Source organism: Lepisma saccharinum, chromosome 12, assembly GCF_977018435.1.
Source record: "Lepisma saccharinum chromosome 12, izLepSacc3.1, whole genome shotgun sequence".
NCBI lineage: Eukaryota > Metazoa > Arthropoda > Insecta > Zygentoma > Lepismatidae > Lepisma > Lepisma saccharinum.
Window position 1 is genome coordinate 58,219,050 of NC_139240.1, and position 18,846 is coordinate 58,237,895.

The window sequence follows — 18,846 nt, forward strand, 5'->3', positions numbered from 1 at the left end:
CGACAGCCAGGCGGAAGCTTAATCCGCACAAGTCAACTTCAGACACGGTACGTCCTAGTTTGGAGACAATAGAGCAAAGTGGACTGACCCCTTCGGAAGCGTCGCTTCAACGATCGCATAGCGTCGTTTTTCAAAATCTAAATAAAACGAAGGACATGGTTTTTCGACACACAGTCTTACCGCGATCTTTGTAGGGAGAGCAGCTCCGTGCTACCTCTCCATATACAGTTTTGCCGCGATTCTTGGAACGAGAGCAGCTCCGTGCTACCTTTCGTGTACAGTGGACTTTGTCGTGTTGTGCGAACACCAGTGTGTGTGATAGGCAGTAAGTCTACACGAGTGCGCCTGCCTCAACCGCTGGGGGAAGTTGAAGTGAAACTGTTTCCGTGATTACCTTACGCCATTTATAATTTTTGAGAAACGAGGAACACCGGAAACTATGGCGGGCTAGAGGGAGAAGAGAGATGAGGGCGTTACGTCGATTCGCCTGATGTCAGAAGAAACTACGCCGACGATGCCTATCCGCCGCCATGGAGAGAGAGAGAACGTCGAACGCCGCCATATTGATACGCCGACGATGCCTACCATCCGCCACGTTGACGCTCCGACGACGCCTACCAGCCGCGACAGAGAGACGTAGAGAGAGATGTTGACGCCCCGACGACGCCGACGACGCCTACCAGCCGCGACAGAGAGACGTAGAGAGAGATGTTGACGCCCCGACGACGCCTACAACGACCGCTCAGATGCGACGTCCGAACCGCGCCATACCACGGAGATCCACCGATCCCGAGAGGAAGAGGAGCCGGAAAACTAGGTGTTTGAATCCTTCTCGCATCTTCATCGTCGCGACCAAAGGAACCTTTCGCGTGGATACTATGTGTTTCAATCGCCCATAAAGACGCCTGGATGCAACCCGGAAGCTGAGAGATGGTAAAGTATTCATCTGTGTGAACCTTAACACGTGACGGCCCGATTGCTTTAGAGAACGCCCTTGAAATTCGTCGACATTTTGCAAACGCTCACTCAACTCGAAATTTTATATCGAACTCCCGTCGCGCTTGTCATTTGTAATCTATTCGTCTCAGGTCAATTTTTCGTATTCCTTGTGATATTTTTTTATGATCTTAAATTCATTGTTGTTTGTGCTCCTTTGTATTTGTTTAAAGTGCGTACTATTAGAGTAAAACGCCGCCCACTTAATTGTTTAATCTACTGGAGGTTTGTTCATTTTTATGTGTCAGCGCTGTGTCGCTGCTAGCTATGTCCGGTCGCATATGTGATTATTTGTTAAAGTATTTGCCTGGTAATGTGAATTGCTCGTCGCGGCGAAGTGTTTAAGTCCCGTCTGCTAGAGAGTATATTGTTTGAGCCGCTCAACGGAGGTTATTTGTTATGTTTGGAACCACGTGAGGTCTTGTAAAAGGAAAACGTCCGCCCACGTGAATGTAATTGCCGTTGAGACGCCTTTGTTTATACTGGTCAAGTAATGTATGGTCACCGCGCCGACTAGTTTCTTTTTTAAAAACAAAAGGTGAACTTAAGTAAGGGCTGGCTAGGATTTAAGTAGCACTGGAGCAAAATCACAAATGACCTGATTAGACAAAAAGTAAGGTAAAATTAATTGAGAATACAATAATTAGGGCTTGTCGTCATAAAACCTGTACATGTCATGTATAATTTCTTGTGTCGATGACCCCATGAGGTTTGAATCTGAGAGAGAATGTGAGAGTGCAAGTGTGGGGACCTGTAATGATTCCATTTTTGTTGGTTATGAATAGAATATACTTTTTATTTTCATGTTAATTTTGGGCTATATCATTTTCGTATGCATGTCGCTACCCGTGATTTTCAGGTATGCAGCTAGCCGCTTCCCGGCTACAGGTAAAGAGGTGGTAATTTGAAAGTACATATGTCTTTGTTTTTATTCGATATGGCGTATCACTATGCACTGTTGGTCACCGGTTCCTACACACGAACTTAACCTGGACCGTAACGCTATTTCGCTTGTCCGAGGGAGATTTTGCCGCCTCTATTTAGGTAGTGGTAGCATTTGTTCTTCCCGGGCAAGGGAGGGTGTTTCATTCAATCATACACAGGCGCCACGGCGACCGGGTGCCTTGTATATTTGTACCCCTGTTTATACATATTATATACTCGGATTAATACGCACCTAAATTTTGAAGATCAAAAATCCCGAGAAGAAATACGGTATTTAATTTGCATGATACCTTTGCTGACGGATGCCTGAAAATTTTGTATCGATTTACATTCATATTTCAAATTTAGAGAACGCCCATCGCTTCGCGATATGTTGCTATGTCTACAAATTGCTATTTATATAGCAGCAATGATTAACTGATAAAGTAATTCAACTTGTATCCGATCACAACAACCCCCCCTCCCCACCCGCGTGGACGCAACCAGCGTCCACAAACTCACCTGTAGTCACTTCTGCCCCTAAATACTATGTTTATATGGTTAATTTTCAGTGTGTGTACAGCCAACGGCAAAGATAATAGTAGGCAAATTGTCTATCACTATTTCCATTACTCTTTATTCCACACCCTGTGTTGTTTTAAAGAATGAATTTTTGTTTATACAAAGCAGATGTTGTCCTCTGCCTATTGACGTTTTTACTTCAATTCATGATCATCACATTGTGGAAAACTGACTGATTGAAAATGGTGATGGACAATTTGCTTACTATTTCTTTTGCCGTTGGGTGTACCAAAATAACAAATCCAAAATTCTTGAGTTTTCATGACTTTTTCTTGACTTCCCCCCCCCCCCTTAATATTTATTTAAACGCCTCACAGCTGCAAAATTAAGAAAATATATATTTTTATTCAATGAAAACCCCCTACCACAAGGTCGGTTAAGAAGAAAACTGAAGCTGCACTTAAACAAAAGATTTAGACTTGCTTTTATTAAAAATGCATGTAAAAATTAATGCTTCAGACTTCAACCTGGATGGAGAAAGGCCACATTACCTTATTTAATAGTTTTTCAAAACTTCACGCACACAAGAATGTAAATCTTAAGAAACAAAGTGAACAAATATTATCCATATCTCAGTACAATTTTACATGTTCAAATATTCCATTTCATCAAATCCCAGTACAGTAGGATCCATAAGTATTACCAAGCAAATTGTCCATCACCATGTTTACTCCCTTTTTTTTATGCAATGAGAGCTTCAAGAACTGACACAAAACACCAAACAATCTGCTTACAACCTTTGAACCAGTATATGTAAAAATACAGTCCTTAAAAATGTGTAGGAAAGATAAAAACCAACGAAAACAGTCATGGACAATTTGCTGAGGAATACTTATGGATCCCACTGTATATGTAGGCTATATAACAATATAAGTTCGCAACATTTCTTGACTTTCTTCACTGGTAGACATCCTAATTTTAGGCATATTTTTTTTTTACATTTAGAAAAATATATGAATGTTGAATTTTATGTTATTTGAATGGGGAAAAATGCCCCCCCTCAAAAAAAAATTCGATGGCGCAGTCTACTCAGTATCAGAGAGCAAAAACCTCGGTTATCTTGCTAAAAAAAGAAGTTTACATCACTAATGAGGGCGGTCGAAAGTAGGAAACCAGGAAGAATGGAAAATCACAGAGAACATTAAGCGAACTGTGTCGTATCGAGCGAGATATTGGCTGGAATTTTCGTCCCACAAAGTCTATCCGTTCTGACCTCATGTGGATCATAATGGGCGAAATGGCAGTAAACGACTTGGCTTTCGCATTACTCCACACATTTAACACATTTTCCACTACACTGGGTGGGCCTGTTATCGCCGCGGCAAGCCACGAGATTTCACGGACGAAAATGTTGGATGTCGTATTTAATCCCCATGCAGAAGTTTCTTTATATCAGTGCTCGACGCGACATCTACCGACCTGAATGAAACACACGCATGTAAATTGAAAACCTCCCGAGTTTCGCAACTACATCGGCGATGACAGCGCCACTCAGGAGTAATGAGTCTGGTAAGCATTTTATGTACTATGTAATTAAGATAGTTACTCAAAATTTCTCAAGGTCACGCAGTAACGTTGCCAGATTTTTATTCCAAAGTGTGGTGAAATCCATGCTAACGTAAGGTTCTTCTGAAAAAATCATTTCTTTTCCATTGTTATCAACAGCTTTTTTCTACGTTTGGCTAATCGCGACGATAAGGATGATGAAATTAATGATGGGACACTCACTAAGAAGATCCATGCTCGGTCCATGATTCGAACTCTCGACCTCTAGAGTCGTGGCGCCCTTCGGTAACCACTCAGCTACGGAGGTCCACTTTAAGAATATAGCTATAGCTTCCAAACAAATACCATTTACGTACATAGAGATGTAGAATAACGTTACTGTACTGAATGTTTCATTCGTTTGTATTTTATTTCAACTTGTACAGGGTGAACCAAAAGTAATGCAGATTCCAAGAATATGGAACAATATTATTGTTTGATAAGAACTTTTAAAGATATACACATACCTACACTTGTTACGAGCAAACGTTTTGTGCGCATAATTTTCAAGTATAAAGGTTTACTTTGATTTTTCTTACTTTCATAAACATTTTATTATGATTTAATAAAAATTGGTATTAATTTTTAGATGGTCAAATCAGCACAAAGCGTGCAGTTCATGCATGAAAGCATTGGACACCCTCTGCAAGTTACATAGATGATCTAGAATATACAGGGTGCTCGGAAATTCCCCTTACAAACTCCTAGGGCTAGTAGAGGGGATTGAGTAGACAATATTTGGAATAGGAACCCATGTCCGGAAACGTTCCGTTTCCGTGCTACAACCATGACAATGTGTCGGATGTGCCTGTGTTGGTATGCAATCGGGTAGGCAGTACATGACGTCAGAAGATCACCTGATGACCTAAAGTGTAATAATTTATTACAACCATGTCAAATTAGGTGTTAGGTAAGGTACAGAAGTGAATGACGTGTGACTCAGTCCATAATACAAACAAATTTATTTGGTAACAATTCCAAGGGAACAAAAAAGAAACGTACTAAAATAGAATCATAGAACATAAGACCTTCTGTAAACAAAAGCACGTGTATCATAACAGTGTTGCCAACTTATGACAATAAAATTATCTACGTAGCCTACAAGATGCAGAGACGTTCTATTTGTCAACGGACGCGTTATAGCAATGTTTCTCTTAAGGAGGCCCTATCACTTGTTGGGAGTTAATTTGATACGGAGCTTAAAAAGAACAATTAAATATACATCTTGGGTGCTCGGTGGCTGAGTGCAAGTAGAGACGATTACCCAAATGTGGAAGATAAAGTCTTAAATGTAAAAAATAAAGAACAAAATGTATATTTTATCCATGGGAGTCCGGAAGGGGGGGCAAGGGGCGCTATGTCCCCTGGAAAATGAAATCCAACCAAAATTATATATTTTTTACATACAATTTAGTTTCAGCCACAATAATGTGTGTTAATTATTGCCCTTGGGGAAAATGTGCCTTGTTTGCACCCCCTGGAAAAAATACCTTCCTTGCCCCTCCCTGGAAAAAAATCCTACGAACGTCCATGATCTTATCCCCTACCGGGTGTGACAGTTCAGTACCAAATGATTCTTCTTCTGTCGTCTTATGCTAAAAATAACCTCTGCTAGGGAATTCGATGACACATTGAGATAAATGACGTTTTTAAAACAGCTGTTTATTGATTAAATTCATTGGGGTTTGAAAGTATGATTTATTATTACTATTGCACATAAGTAAAATGATAGATTTAATTTGATTAACTAAGTTCTTGAATCGTATTCATCGTCTCGGTAACTAATGACATAAAGTGCGTGTCACAGTGTGGGGGATCTACACCTCAATGTCACACATTTCAACATGCTCCAGACTTTTCTTCAACGTCTCTAAAGTTATGCTATCCCAAAACACTCGTATGCCCTTTTCAGCTCTATCTAAAATTCTGGGTTAAGCAGCAAAAACGCCGAGGGAGACTAAAACGGCAACTCAATGAAGCATTGTCACTGGAAAGAAAAGTGGGGGAAGAGGACGGTAAGAGGCAGTCACATTTTATTGCACCCTACATATAAAATGCACATTTGCAGGTTTTTTTTTTAAAAAAAAAAATACCATGTTTTTCTTCTTTCTAGAGCGAAGGTGTTCATTTTCAATCAACCTCCACCCATACCTCTCTCGCGTCTTGCCCTCATCTCAACCTCACGGTCTGCCATTGCCCTCCCTAACCCCCACAAGTCTTACAGAGTGTGAGGGTGTTTGTGAGGTCTGCAGTCATGAGGGTCGCAATCGATGGTGCACACCTCTGCTATGGTCAGCCCATCTGTGTCCCTTCATCCCACAGCACCCTCACTGACATCGTGAAATCAAATTATCATGTGCCGACATTTGCCACACCACTTCAGTTTCTTCACCGACTTAGTGCGAAGGTATTGGGGTTGGCAACAACCTAATAGCGGATTTCTTCCGCCGCATATAGTCCGTTTTAAATAAGCTTGCCAACGCTAGAAAAATATGTAAATTATCCCGGAATATGAATTTTAAAATAGCTTTTCATTAAAGGTTTTTGCTTATAATAATAATACGCGATGATTGAATAAATTACAACTGATCACGTGAGCGGCAAGAAAGTAGCGCCAGTTTCAAATATGACGACTTCCATGCGTGCAGGAAGGTCTCCGTGTTCTCCGAGCTTCTTTCAGAAACATCGACAAGGACAGCCGTTGAAAAGTGGCGAGAAGCAGATTGTTCTGAACGTTTATGCAACATTCTGTCGGTGGCATCCTGAAAAAACAGTGAAGGAGGTGGTGAAGTTGGTGTCCGAGTGCAGTGGTGCGTCAGCGTCTTCTGTTTTCGGTGCGTTGAAAGAACGGATTGAATCCCATTGAAATGATATGGGCTCAGGTCAAAGGGTATGTTGCGCGCAACAACAAGACCTTCAAGTTGGACGAGGTCAAGAGACTGACTGAGATTGGAATGTCTCAGATTTCGGTGCGTAACTGGGCGGACGCAGTGCGGCATGTCATTGAAACCGAAGAGCGGAAATTGTGGGAAGTGGACAACCTGACAGACGATTTAAATTTGGAAAGATTCATTATCCAAGTTAATGACGGGGAAAGTGAATCGGAAGATAGTTGTGATGAAGATCTGACAGGCATCGAACTTCTCCCATCGGATTAAAGTAAGTAAATATTTTTCCCTTGCATAAATAATGTGAGTTCTTATTGTCGCTTTTTTTCAGTGCTCAAGAAAGAGAAATGAATGGAGATAAACAATCTATTTTTTATGTTTCGGCTTATCTTTGTCTAGTTTCTGCTAAAACTGGCGGGACATTGTTGGACAAAGGAGAAAAATAATTCTCTGCATGTCAACAATGTTGGGCAATAGCTTGGTGGAAGGGGTAGCAAGGAAAAGAAAAGGCTTGAATTTACTGAATCGACTCTCCCTCTCTTAGTTTTACTTTGGCCCCGTCATACTGAGAGAAAAGGGAGGGAGGAGGGACCCGTTAACCCAGTTTAAGATAAATGAATTTTTTGAAGTCGAAAATATGTTCATACCTGTACTTAAAGCTTCAACAAGAACACGTATTTAATCACACTTCGAAAATTTATTTTGCTTCAATGTGTAGGGATGTCATAAAACATAGGAATACGTTTTCTTTTCATGTAACGTATTCGGGTGAACAACAGCATATGATGACCGCGCCATCCATGAACAGCTGACGCGGAGTGATACGTTACTCGAAGTGAGACGGTTGTTTACAGAGGGTCGGAAGGTTCGTGATTCTTAGTTTACTGTATTCATTGATCAACACCTGTGTCGACAGTGGAATGGAACAATTTGTAGACGTCACGTGCCATCAGGTGATCTTCTGACGTCATGTACTGCCTACCCGATTGCATACCAACACAGGCACATCCGACACATTGCCATGGTTGTAGCATGGAAACGGTACGTTTCCGGACATGGGTTCCTATTCCAAATATTGTCTACTCAGTCCCCTCTACTAGCCCTAGAAGTTTGTAAGGGGAATTTCCGAGCACCCTGTATATAAAAACAATTTGCAGTAACTTCTAAAGTAACTGTAACTGTAAGCGAGTTACTTTTCAAAAGGAGTTATTTGTTAAAATAGAGAGTAACTCTGTCAATTATCAAAAAAGAGCAACTCTGTCACTTATCAGGGCTTCCCCGATGGCGTAGTGATAGCATCGTCGGCTTGTAATCAAGGGGTCCAGGGTTCGATACCCGATGGAGGCACATAGTGGTTCGGCTACCACTTTAAACTGTAGGTCCAGTCCCAATTAGCCTTATTGTGCATAAAATGGACTTAAAAGACCAACTCAATCAATCTGTCACTTATCAAAAAAGAGTTATTCGGTCACTAAAAAAAACAGTTACTCTGTCAATCATCAAAGAGTGTTACTCTGTCACTCATCAAAAAGAGTTACTCTGTCACTCAACAAAAAAGAGTTACTCCGTTACTCATAAAAAGAGTTACTCTGTCACTCATCGAAAAGAGTTACTCCGTTACTCATAAAAAGAGTTACTGTCACTCATCAAAAAGAGTTAATCTGTCACTCATCAAAAGAAGAGTTACTCTGTCACTCATCAAAAAGAGTTACTCTGTCACTCATCAAAAAAGAGTTACTCTATCACTCATAAAAAAATAGTTACCCTGCCACTCATCAAAAAGAGTTACCCTGCCACTCATCAAAAAGAGTTACTCTGTCACTCATCCAAAAAGAGTTACTCTGTCATTCATCAAAAAGAGTTACTCTGTCATTCATCAAAGAAGAGTTACTATGTCACTCATCAAAGAAGATTTAGTCTGTTACTCATCAAAAAGAGTTACTCTGTCATTCATCAAAAAAGAGTTACTCTGTCACTCATAAAAAAGAGTTACTCTGTCACTCATAAAAAAGAGTTACTCTGTCACTCATCGATAAGAACAACTATGTCACTTATCTAAAATGGAGTAATTCTGTCACTTATCTCAAAAAAGAGTTACTCTGTCACTTATCAAGGAAGAGCAACTTTGTCACTCGTCTAAAAAGAGTTACTCTGTCCCTTCACAAAAAGAGTAACTCTGTCACTTATCAAGAAAGATAAACTCTGTCGCTTATGAAAATGAGTAACTGTCACTTATCAAGAGAGAGTTACCCTGTCCCATAAAAAGAGTAACTCTGTCACTTCTCAAGAAGAGTAACTGTGTCACTTCTCAAAAAGATTAACTCTGTCACTTCTCAAAAATAGTAACTCTGTCACACATCAATTAGAGTTACTCTGTCACTCATCAAAACCATAGTTACTCTGTCACTTATTTTTAAAAATAACAACTCTGTCACTTATCAAAAAGAGGTTACTTACCAAGAAGGAGCAACTCAGTCACTTATCATGAAAGAGTAACTATTGTTAGTTATCAAAAAGGAGTCACTCTGTTACTTTTAAAACGTAACTTTCCGAACACTGATTCGTCTCTGTGTTTACTATATATTACTATTTCGTGGAGTAAACGCAGATCTAAATAGTGACGCCATTATAACATGGTGCAATCTTCTTTCAGAATGGCGACGGCTGTGTTCCACATACATCTTGCTGCTGTCAACCGTCGTTCATCTTTCCTGTGCCGACGAGTGTCAAGTGACGCCAGTGATCCACGTGTTGCAGTACCCAGGTTGCGTGCCTAAACCAATACCATCATTTGCCTGCACAGGGAGATGTACTAGCTACTTACAGGTATCCACTTTTTTGGTGTAGCCATCACAATAATTAGGGAAAAGAGACCGCAATTTATCGATCAATATCGGATGATAAAATAGCATGTTAGTTCCGACTTCCCATAGTGATAATTCATTGCACAAATTTGCCAGTTAAGGATAGTGGCACTTACTGGAAATAATTGTAAGCGGGCCCTAATTATACAGGGTGTGTCTAAAGTGTCGTTATCATTACAATCAAACAATTCTAAAACCACACGACACAGAGCAAGGCGGTTTTTTACAAATGTTCAACAGCTCAAAACGTTTTTATATACGTCAGTGCACCTCAACGTGTGCCCCTCTGGTTGCCCTCAGGATGTCAAGGCGATATTCCACTTCTACCCATACACGCTGCACAGTGGCGGCGATGGGGGGGGGGGGGGCGCACCCCACTTTTCGCCACTTTTGCCCCCCTACTATGCTAAACTTTATCTACAAAGGAAAATATACTGTCTTTGACCCCACCAGTTTTGGCACCTTCCCCCCCTCCCGTTTCGGAACCCAACCGCCGCCACTGACGCTGCAGCATATCAACATCCTTCTGCGAAGTGTAACAAGATATAGAACAAGGGTGTGGTATACACAATCCTTGATGTACCCCCAAAGGAAAAAAAATACAAGGGGGTGATATCAGGAGACCGCGGGGACCAGGTGATTGGTCCGTCACGCACTGTCCATCTCCCAGGGAAATGTCTATCAAATAACAAAAGCAAAAAACTTTTTGAGCTGTAGAACATTTTGCAAAAAACCGTCCTATTCTATGTCATGTGGTTTTAGAGTTATGTTTGATTGTAATGGTAACGGGACTTCACACACACCCTGTATATTATGTAATAGTTTCTTGTTACAACAAGATTATGATTTATAGTAAAAAATCAAGTTAGATGTACGAAGCACAATTTTTATATGAAGGAATAACAATGACGATGTTTCTAAAATTGAAACCCACTAATATTTTCTCACGAAATTTTTTCACGGTTAGCGTTATTTTGCCTACAGTATCGTGCTTTTCTCTACACAGATAAACAATTACGTTAATCAGGATAGATCAATAAAACTGAGAAATGATTTGCCTTTATGATAATTATATAAATCTGACTATAAATGTGTATAATTATAACGTAGATTTAATAACATCTTTTATGCAAAACACAAGATGACTATATTGAATGGTACGGTCCACACACCTTTCAAGGGGGCTTCCCCGATGGCGTAGTGGTAATGTCGTCGCCTTGTAATCAAGGGGCCCCGGGTTCGATACCCGGTGGAGGCACAGTGGTTCGTATCCCACTTTAAACTGTAGGTTCAGTCCCGATAAGCCTTTCTGTGCATAAACAAGCAACCGTACCTATCATACTGTACTCACACACTGAACATTATACTCTTATACATTTGCTTTGTTTAGTTATGTTCATTCCTTGGGATGTTCTATTTCTGCATCAAATGTTTGCAGTTTAAAATAGAGAGAAACGATTACGAAACATTATGTGGAATTCCAACTGGAGTTATGAGCAGTACGTGATGTTAAACGTGAAAATTTTCTCAGTGATGGCTCTTCAAAAAATTTATAATGTGCCAACAACGATTTGTACTTGGAGTTATCTGTATCAATGTACTGATTTCCTCTAAAAATGTGTGCACTGGCGTACACAAGGGAGGAACTGATGTGGTTGCAGCCCATTTCGAAATTTTCAGAAAATCAAAATTTTCCGATGGAAGCAGTAAGAATTAGGGTAAATAAAAATGGTAAAATGCCCCCCCCCCCCCGATTACCATTTTTGTCATTGAACAACTTTTAAAATGAAAGTTAAAACGGAATTTACGAAATATTTCATTGTGTATCCCGCCTCACCTAGAACGCAGCTATTATGTGTGTGTGTGATAATAATTAACGTAAAATATTAACAATTATGTAATTATAATTTACTGATAAAACGCTAAGAGCAGCTTCAAATAAAAAATGTAACAGGACCTACCGGGTGGCCAGAATTAAAGTTACCCAACTCAGAGCCCTCAGTAGCCTGTTTGAGGCATCGTAGAACTCTGAAATTTGTTGAATCCACTATGCAGACCATGGGGAAGAGGATGGCGATAAAAAAGAGCTCAATTTTCCGCCACCAGGTTGAAATGTGGCGCTGTAATAATGAATTTTGAAAAACGTGAGTCAGGTGTTTTAAGTTAAGTGATTTAGCTGAGTTATTAATTAGAAAGACATTTGTTAGTGGCTGGAAGTTGCGAGAAAATAATCTCTCGTTTTTTGCAAGATTGCCAGGTAAAGTCAAATCCATAACCAATGGGAGCAGTTTACGTCATTATTACAACCCATCATGGAAGGACAGCGCCACATTTCAACCTGGTGGTGGAAAATTGAACTTTTTTTTATCGCCATCCTCTTCCCCATGGCGCCCGACCCTGTGGCCGAGTGGTTAGCACATCGCGATGCGACGCCAAGGCTCCCGGGTTCGAATCCCGGTCGGGCTTGGTTGTTTGTGAATGTCCATTCATCAATTTCATCATTTCATCACTCATCCCCATCTTCGCAAATTAGCCAAGAGGCACAAAACGCGAGGTAAAATAAACTAAATCAAATAAAAAATCAAAAATCAAATCTTCCCCATGGCCTGCATAGTGGATTCACAAAATTTCAGAGTTCTACGTTGCCTCAAACAGGCTACAGAGGGCTCTGAGTTGGGTAACTTTAATTCTGGCCACCCGGTATGTCAATTATAATATTGGGTAAAATAGTAATTATAATGCATTTGCTGTGTACTTAGTGTAAAAGATTAAAACTGTCCTTAGTTCTCGATATGGAAATATTTTAGCGGCTTTATCTCATCACTAGTACTCAAAAGTAAGATGGGAAGGGGGGTAGTGTCGTCGTCCCACCTAGATAGCAAAATTGTCACAAAGCATCCTCCCAGCTGTCTCGTTGTCGTCATGATAAACCATAGGAGCATCTTTCCAGCTAACCCCCAAGGGCCGACCAAGCATCCCCCCAGTTAAGAATTTCCACCTCAAGCGCTGTTCATTGCTTAATGTATTATTGAAATAATGCTATAACACTGTCTTATAATTAATTATATTCGCCTTGTAATCAAGGGGGTTCCGAGTTCGATACCCGGTGGAGGCACACTTTAAACTGTAGGTCCAATCCCGACTAGCCTTACTGTGCATAAAACTGAAAACACCAGCTCAATCAATCAACAAAGAAAGTATATATGTATATACTTTACTTCCACTGTAACTAGATATTTTGGTGCCCTAGGCAAGATTGTGGTTTGCTGCACCCCCTGCACTCGGCGCCACACTAGCAAGCACCGACGTCATATGTGACTACTTCCATATTTTCTTCTTGTGCCATGGTTTGTCGTTTGTGATATTTACATCCCACAAATTTTGAAATCAGAAAACAAGGAAAACTCATTTAAAAATAATATAGGTTGTATTTAAAGATTCGAATCGACAGTTGCGATGGCGAACAATTGCGATTATGCCAAAATGACGGACAATTGCGATGATTTTGACGGTGAACGTCATTTTACAAAATAATGGTAGGACAATTACGATGATCAGGACCTAACCTAACCAAAGGCGCCACAGAACTAATAATGCTGTAGAAGGTTTGGAACAACATAATAAATGGCCTGCCTCAAGAGCCAAGCAGAAGACACCAACATCAAGTACATGCGGATGGAACTTAATCTAGAAGGTCAGAAAAGGAAGAAGCGTGACAATAAAATCGACGAGAGAGTTAGAAAGCGTATTCGCACATATGAGAAAACTGGTCACTTCAAAAGGTGTCTGTTGGCTCTAGCCCATGTTCAAAAATTTGATTGAACCAAATTCCCAGCCAACTTTAACGAAGCACTTCCGTGCTGACAAGAAATAAAAGAAGCGAGAAAAGTAATAACAAAAATGCGAGAATGAGAAAATAGTGATGACTGACGATGTGTGGAATAACACTGGTTTTAAACACGCCAAAGTGGTTGTAATGCAAGTACGTTTACAAGCTACCTTCCCAGTCTCAAGCCTGGAGAAAGTGTGAGAGGAATCAGTGTTCATTTGGAAATATCAATATTTCACATAATTCTCTTGTAAGAGGTATTGTACGGGGTGTTAAGTCACCCTTCAATTTGATAGAAGGTTTAATATGTCATCGCAATTGTCCAGCTACCAAAGATTGGTAATTTGCATTTTTTAAAAAAGAAAAAAGTTTAGCATATCAAATAATATTTCAGTATTATGTCTTAGTGTCTGAAGAACGTCTTTAATTGATTTATTGATTATTGATTTAGTTTATTTCACTTCGTTTATCTGCCACTTTTGGCTAATTGCGAAGATGGGGATGAGTGACGATATGATGAAATTGATGAATGGACACCATCAAACACCCATGCCCAGACCGGGATTCGAACGCGGGACCTCTGGCGTCGTTGCGCGATGTGATAACCACTCCGCCAAGGGCGCCGGCAAGAACATCTTTAAAAACGTATTATTACTACTACTTTGGAAAACTTAAAATACCTCTGCCAAATGTAGATTTCTCCTCGCATATTCTGACTTCTTTTTTTAAAAAAAAAACTTTGAATGGCGCCGTAGGCTTCAACCCCCCATACCCCTCGCTACGGGCCTGATTCCACAAAAACATCGTCAGTCTCTGAGGACTTCGACAAGAAAAGGGATGTAACGCAACAAAATTGAATATGTTTCACAAGATTGCTAACAGAATACCAAGGAAGATGTTGAACATGCCGTTGTTTTTAAGGATATACTCGTACTAAAAAGAATCATCGTGCAATTCTCGCCACCATGACACATACATTTTACTTACTGCATATCTTTCAGCTTGGCTTTCTGTATACACACGTATTAACAATACGTTTGGGTTTTGCGAGTGAGTAATGCAATGCCTTATAGCCAAAACAGCAGACTTTGTGTCCGGAATGTCTGGAAATCGACATTGAAAGGTATCAAGAGCGGAAGCCACGTAACCGTATGACGCACTAATATTGCAACTATTTTGCCTGTGCGATAAATCAACCCGTTACTGATAGGTACGTAAGTGCTAAATTCATTTAAGCTAAGAAGATCTTTCGGTCTGCTGCGTCTGGTGTAGTCTGTGGTCGGATCTCACACGAACAGTGTTGCCAAATGCCAGCGAACAAACGCTCTAGATTCCAGCTTAAAACTTACCAGAAAAGCGCTAGGCAAAGTGAAAAATCACCAGAAATTGTGCTATGTCACAAAAAGTGAATTGTAGCATAAAATACTATATTTTCCTTCATAAAGCATCATCATCTGACAAAGAAAACGTCCTATTTATAAGAATCTTGGGTCGTGGATAGTTCGTTCATGAATTCCGAAATGTGTGCATTGTTCCGATAGTATTATGCGCAACTTACCGTGATAAAAGTGAAATTGTGATGAAAGCCGTAGCTACAAATTCCAAGAATCGTTATTAAAGCCAATTGTTTTAAGCCCACTTTATGCTCAGATAGGCTAATCGAGACTGGGCCTACATTTTAAATTGGAATCTCCACTGGGGATCGAACCCGGGACCCCTTGATCACAATACAGCATTCGTCTCCAGTAACTCATTGGGGAGGACCATCGTGTCTTATAAATTCATGACTATAATGATAAGAACATAATAACAATGTATTAGTATTATTAGGTAATATATATATATTTTAAACACTGGCGTACACAGGATTTTTCAGGAGGGGCTGGAATTTTAAAGGTGGATAGAGCATACCTGCTTTCTAGGCGGGTGACTTACACAATAAGATATTTCGTATATTAAAAACTTTCCACTCTCAAAAATTTCAATCGGGGGTTACTTTAAGCCGAATTTATATTTATCACTCTGGTTTTTCCCTTTTTCCTCATTGCTTTTATTTGAAAATATTAATTTTCTCAACATTGGGGTGTAGCCCCTTCAGCCCCTCTTCTGCTACGCCAGTGATTATAAAGATACATACATGCATCCACACGAAGAAGCTTCGGCATTCTTATGTTTCTATTTAAAAATATGTCTTTCGAAGCGAAGACATCCTTCGATTCTAACCACAATAGCCTTTAAATAGAAAACTTACATAGTGTATGCAAACTTGGTTTGACTTGTGATTAAGGAATTCTAACGGCCACTTTATGTTTATTGCAGGTTTCTGGCTCCAAGTTATGGCAGATGGAAAGATCGTGTATGTGCTGCCAGGAGAGTGGGGAAAGAGAAGCTAGCGTTTCTCTATTTTGCCCGAAGGCCAAGCCAGGTGAACGTAAGTTTAGAAAGGTGAGCACTACAAATTAAAGAAACGACATTGTTGCTTTTGCACACGGGTCATTCCATGTCAAATCAACCAAAGCAACAACAAATCAACAACCATGTTGTTGACCCCCACTTTGCTTGGGCAAAGAACAGACCGAGGCGACATGATACACTTTATTATTGAGAGAACGACCCGAGCAACATGCAAGGGACAAGCAACATGTGTCGCTTGTTGCATGTCACTTCGGTCTGAAAGCTCCTCAAATATTAATAATATTATACATTTATATATTACGATTGTTATGCCATGAGATTTTTTATGCAACATGTATGTACCTCTATTATTAAAAGTGATAAATATTATAAATTTTGATATTACTTGTAGTCCAAAAAATATAAAATAGATTAATATGAAGACTTGAACATCCATCAGTCAGCTTATAGTTATGGTTCTAACATGGAAGTCGACAAATTAAGCAAATTTCACACACATTACAACACAAAGAAATTAGTTTCCTTAGGAACCCATTGCCGTCCCATTATGAAATTTTGCACACAAATTGTCAATTGATGTCTTGAAAACATATATATTTTTTTTTTTAAAAAAAAAGGGGTGTTTTTTAGATTTTCAATAAATCTTTTTTCGAGTTTATGAAAAATTACAAGCAGAAGAGAATGACACCAATTTGAGTTCTCTACGTCAAATCGTTTTTTATCTATTGCTGTTTAAATATTTCAAAATGTCGTCATATTTTGGGATTTTTGCTTTCTTGAGTCAATACCTCAACAACTATGAGCCCAAAAAATCTGAAATTTGGCAGTTTTCGTTATCTATGAATAAATAAAAAATCTAAAAAATCTTAAAAATCTAAATTCTAACGGTTCAAAAACATTTTTTATTGGTTGATTTGACATGGAATGGCCCACATACTAAAAAAAGCGCATAATATACTCAAAAGTCCGCGACATTTTGGTGCTGAAGGGCACGAGACATGATCAGTATTTCAAAACCCTGAAATGGTATAACTTAGTTATATTGTCTACGAAAACTTTTAATGAAAATTTGCACTTCAGTAACATTCAAGCCGAAGTCTAATTAATGAAGTTTTAACTAAATAAAACTGCAACCACATTTAAAAAGAAAGATACAACTTTTCAACCGTTTTACATTAAATTAAACCATAATTTTAAACTGTTTCACGAAATTTCCATACCTTGAATAAATTCTAACTTCTCAGTTGGTCCAAAGAGGGGTTAGAACCGCCACTTGAAAAAGTCTTTGGAAATATCAGAAAATAAACGAAAATTGAAATGTGGTAATAATAATATTATGAAAACTCATTACCCATACAATAAATTGTATGTATAAAGGGTTCTCACGATATTAGGCCTGGCCCTCCACACATATAAATCCGGGCCACCAACGCCACGAACTGTTTCGCCGGCAAGCGGTGTGCTTCTGGCCAGTACAAGGTCACGCGTTCGAGCGGCAAAATAAACAAATGAAGGTACTGTATATGAGAATGCTCATTTTGATCAAACAACTATGCTTGTGCTTTATTTTCAACGGTTGCACAACTTTATTATTAAACAGTTATCCATAATATGTCTGTATTGTTTTCAGGTCGTAACCAAAGCTCCGTTAGAATGCATGTGTCGGCCTTGCACGGGGGTCGAGGAGAGCACGGTCATACCTCAAGAAATAGCTGGGTATGCAGATGATTCATCATTCACAGGCCACTTCAGAAGAATTCAATAATTAAAAAAGAAAGTACTCTACTTGTTTTTAGAAAAATATGTTGAACTACTAGGAACATATTTCATTCTAAATTGAAATGTACGAAAAATGTAACAGTTCCTTATTTTGTGTATGAGGCAATACAATGTCTTTCCTCGATGTGCTCTATTTCTTGAACATCCTGAAGATTAAACCTTTATCCCAATGTTTGAACTGAGAGGTGAGGGGGTAGGAAATCCATTCCTCGCCTCCCTCTGGGTTTTCATTCGCAAGATCCAAATTCGTTCTTTACCTGGGAAAGGCAAATTCCTCCTCTGGGAATGTTTAGTACTCTCATAGGTAATTTTAGTAACAGACCTTAATTTAAGTTGGGAAGTGATAATTGTACTGCTCACATGCCAAATATTTATGAAAATAGTGGTATTCCTGAAGCTGTAAGTTAAACAAAATTGTATTTCAAAAAGGTAACAATGCTCTGCTGTTTTTAAAACAATACTTATTCTTGATTGTTGTTGTAGCGATACGATATAAATTGGTTCCTGTTGGGTAGCATAATGCTTATAAACAGGAAATGGATTTATATGTAAATACATATTTACTATATATGAAGCTGAAATCCGTTATATTTTGTATGTAGACTCGAAAAATTCAGTTTTTATTTTCCATATTTGTACATATATTAGGTTTTGGCTCATACTTTACATATTTATTTACAATTTAGTTAGTTTTACATATTACATCAGAACATTTCTCGGTAACACTTTACTATAGGGTTGACGGATTTCTTACTTTTCACAGGAGAAAGTACTTACGCAAATCATTTTCTGTAGCGTTGTGGAAGTTCGTGAATGTAGTTTTGATCCATTTTAATGCGAATGCATGTTGTTTTCTGCGAAAATCTCTGTCCGACTCGTTGTTTCTGCTGCCGCCATTTGCTTTCTGCACGAGAGCACAATGTTCCGTGTGTTAGATCAGGGGTTTCCAACTGGCGGCCCCCGTTGCCTTTTTCTGCGGCCCGCGAAGCCAGTTTGCAAAATACATTAATTTTATTTATTTTTA

At 39.3% G+C, this 18,846-nt stretch overlaps 1 protein-coding gene across 1 annotated transcript in view; it reads left to right on the forward strand.

Annotated features, from left to right (window-relative positions):
* LOC145996497 (uncharacterized) overlaps positions 1-17,833 on the forward strand; it is a 78,428-nt gene extending 60,595 nt beyond the window's left edge. Inside the window, exons 5-7 of the mRNA XM_083132997.1 lie at positions 9,649-9,761; positions 15,948-16,073; positions 17,674-17,833. Of these exons, the coding sequence (XP_082989123.1) occupies positions 9,649-9,761; positions 15,948-16,073; positions 17,674-17,808 (374 nt within the window). The 3' untranslated portion in view covers positions 17,809-17,833. The remainder of the gene's footprint in view (positions 1-9,648; positions 9,762-15,947; positions 16,074-17,673) is intronic.
* The last annotated feature ends 1,013 nt before the right edge of the window (positions 17,834-18,846 follow it).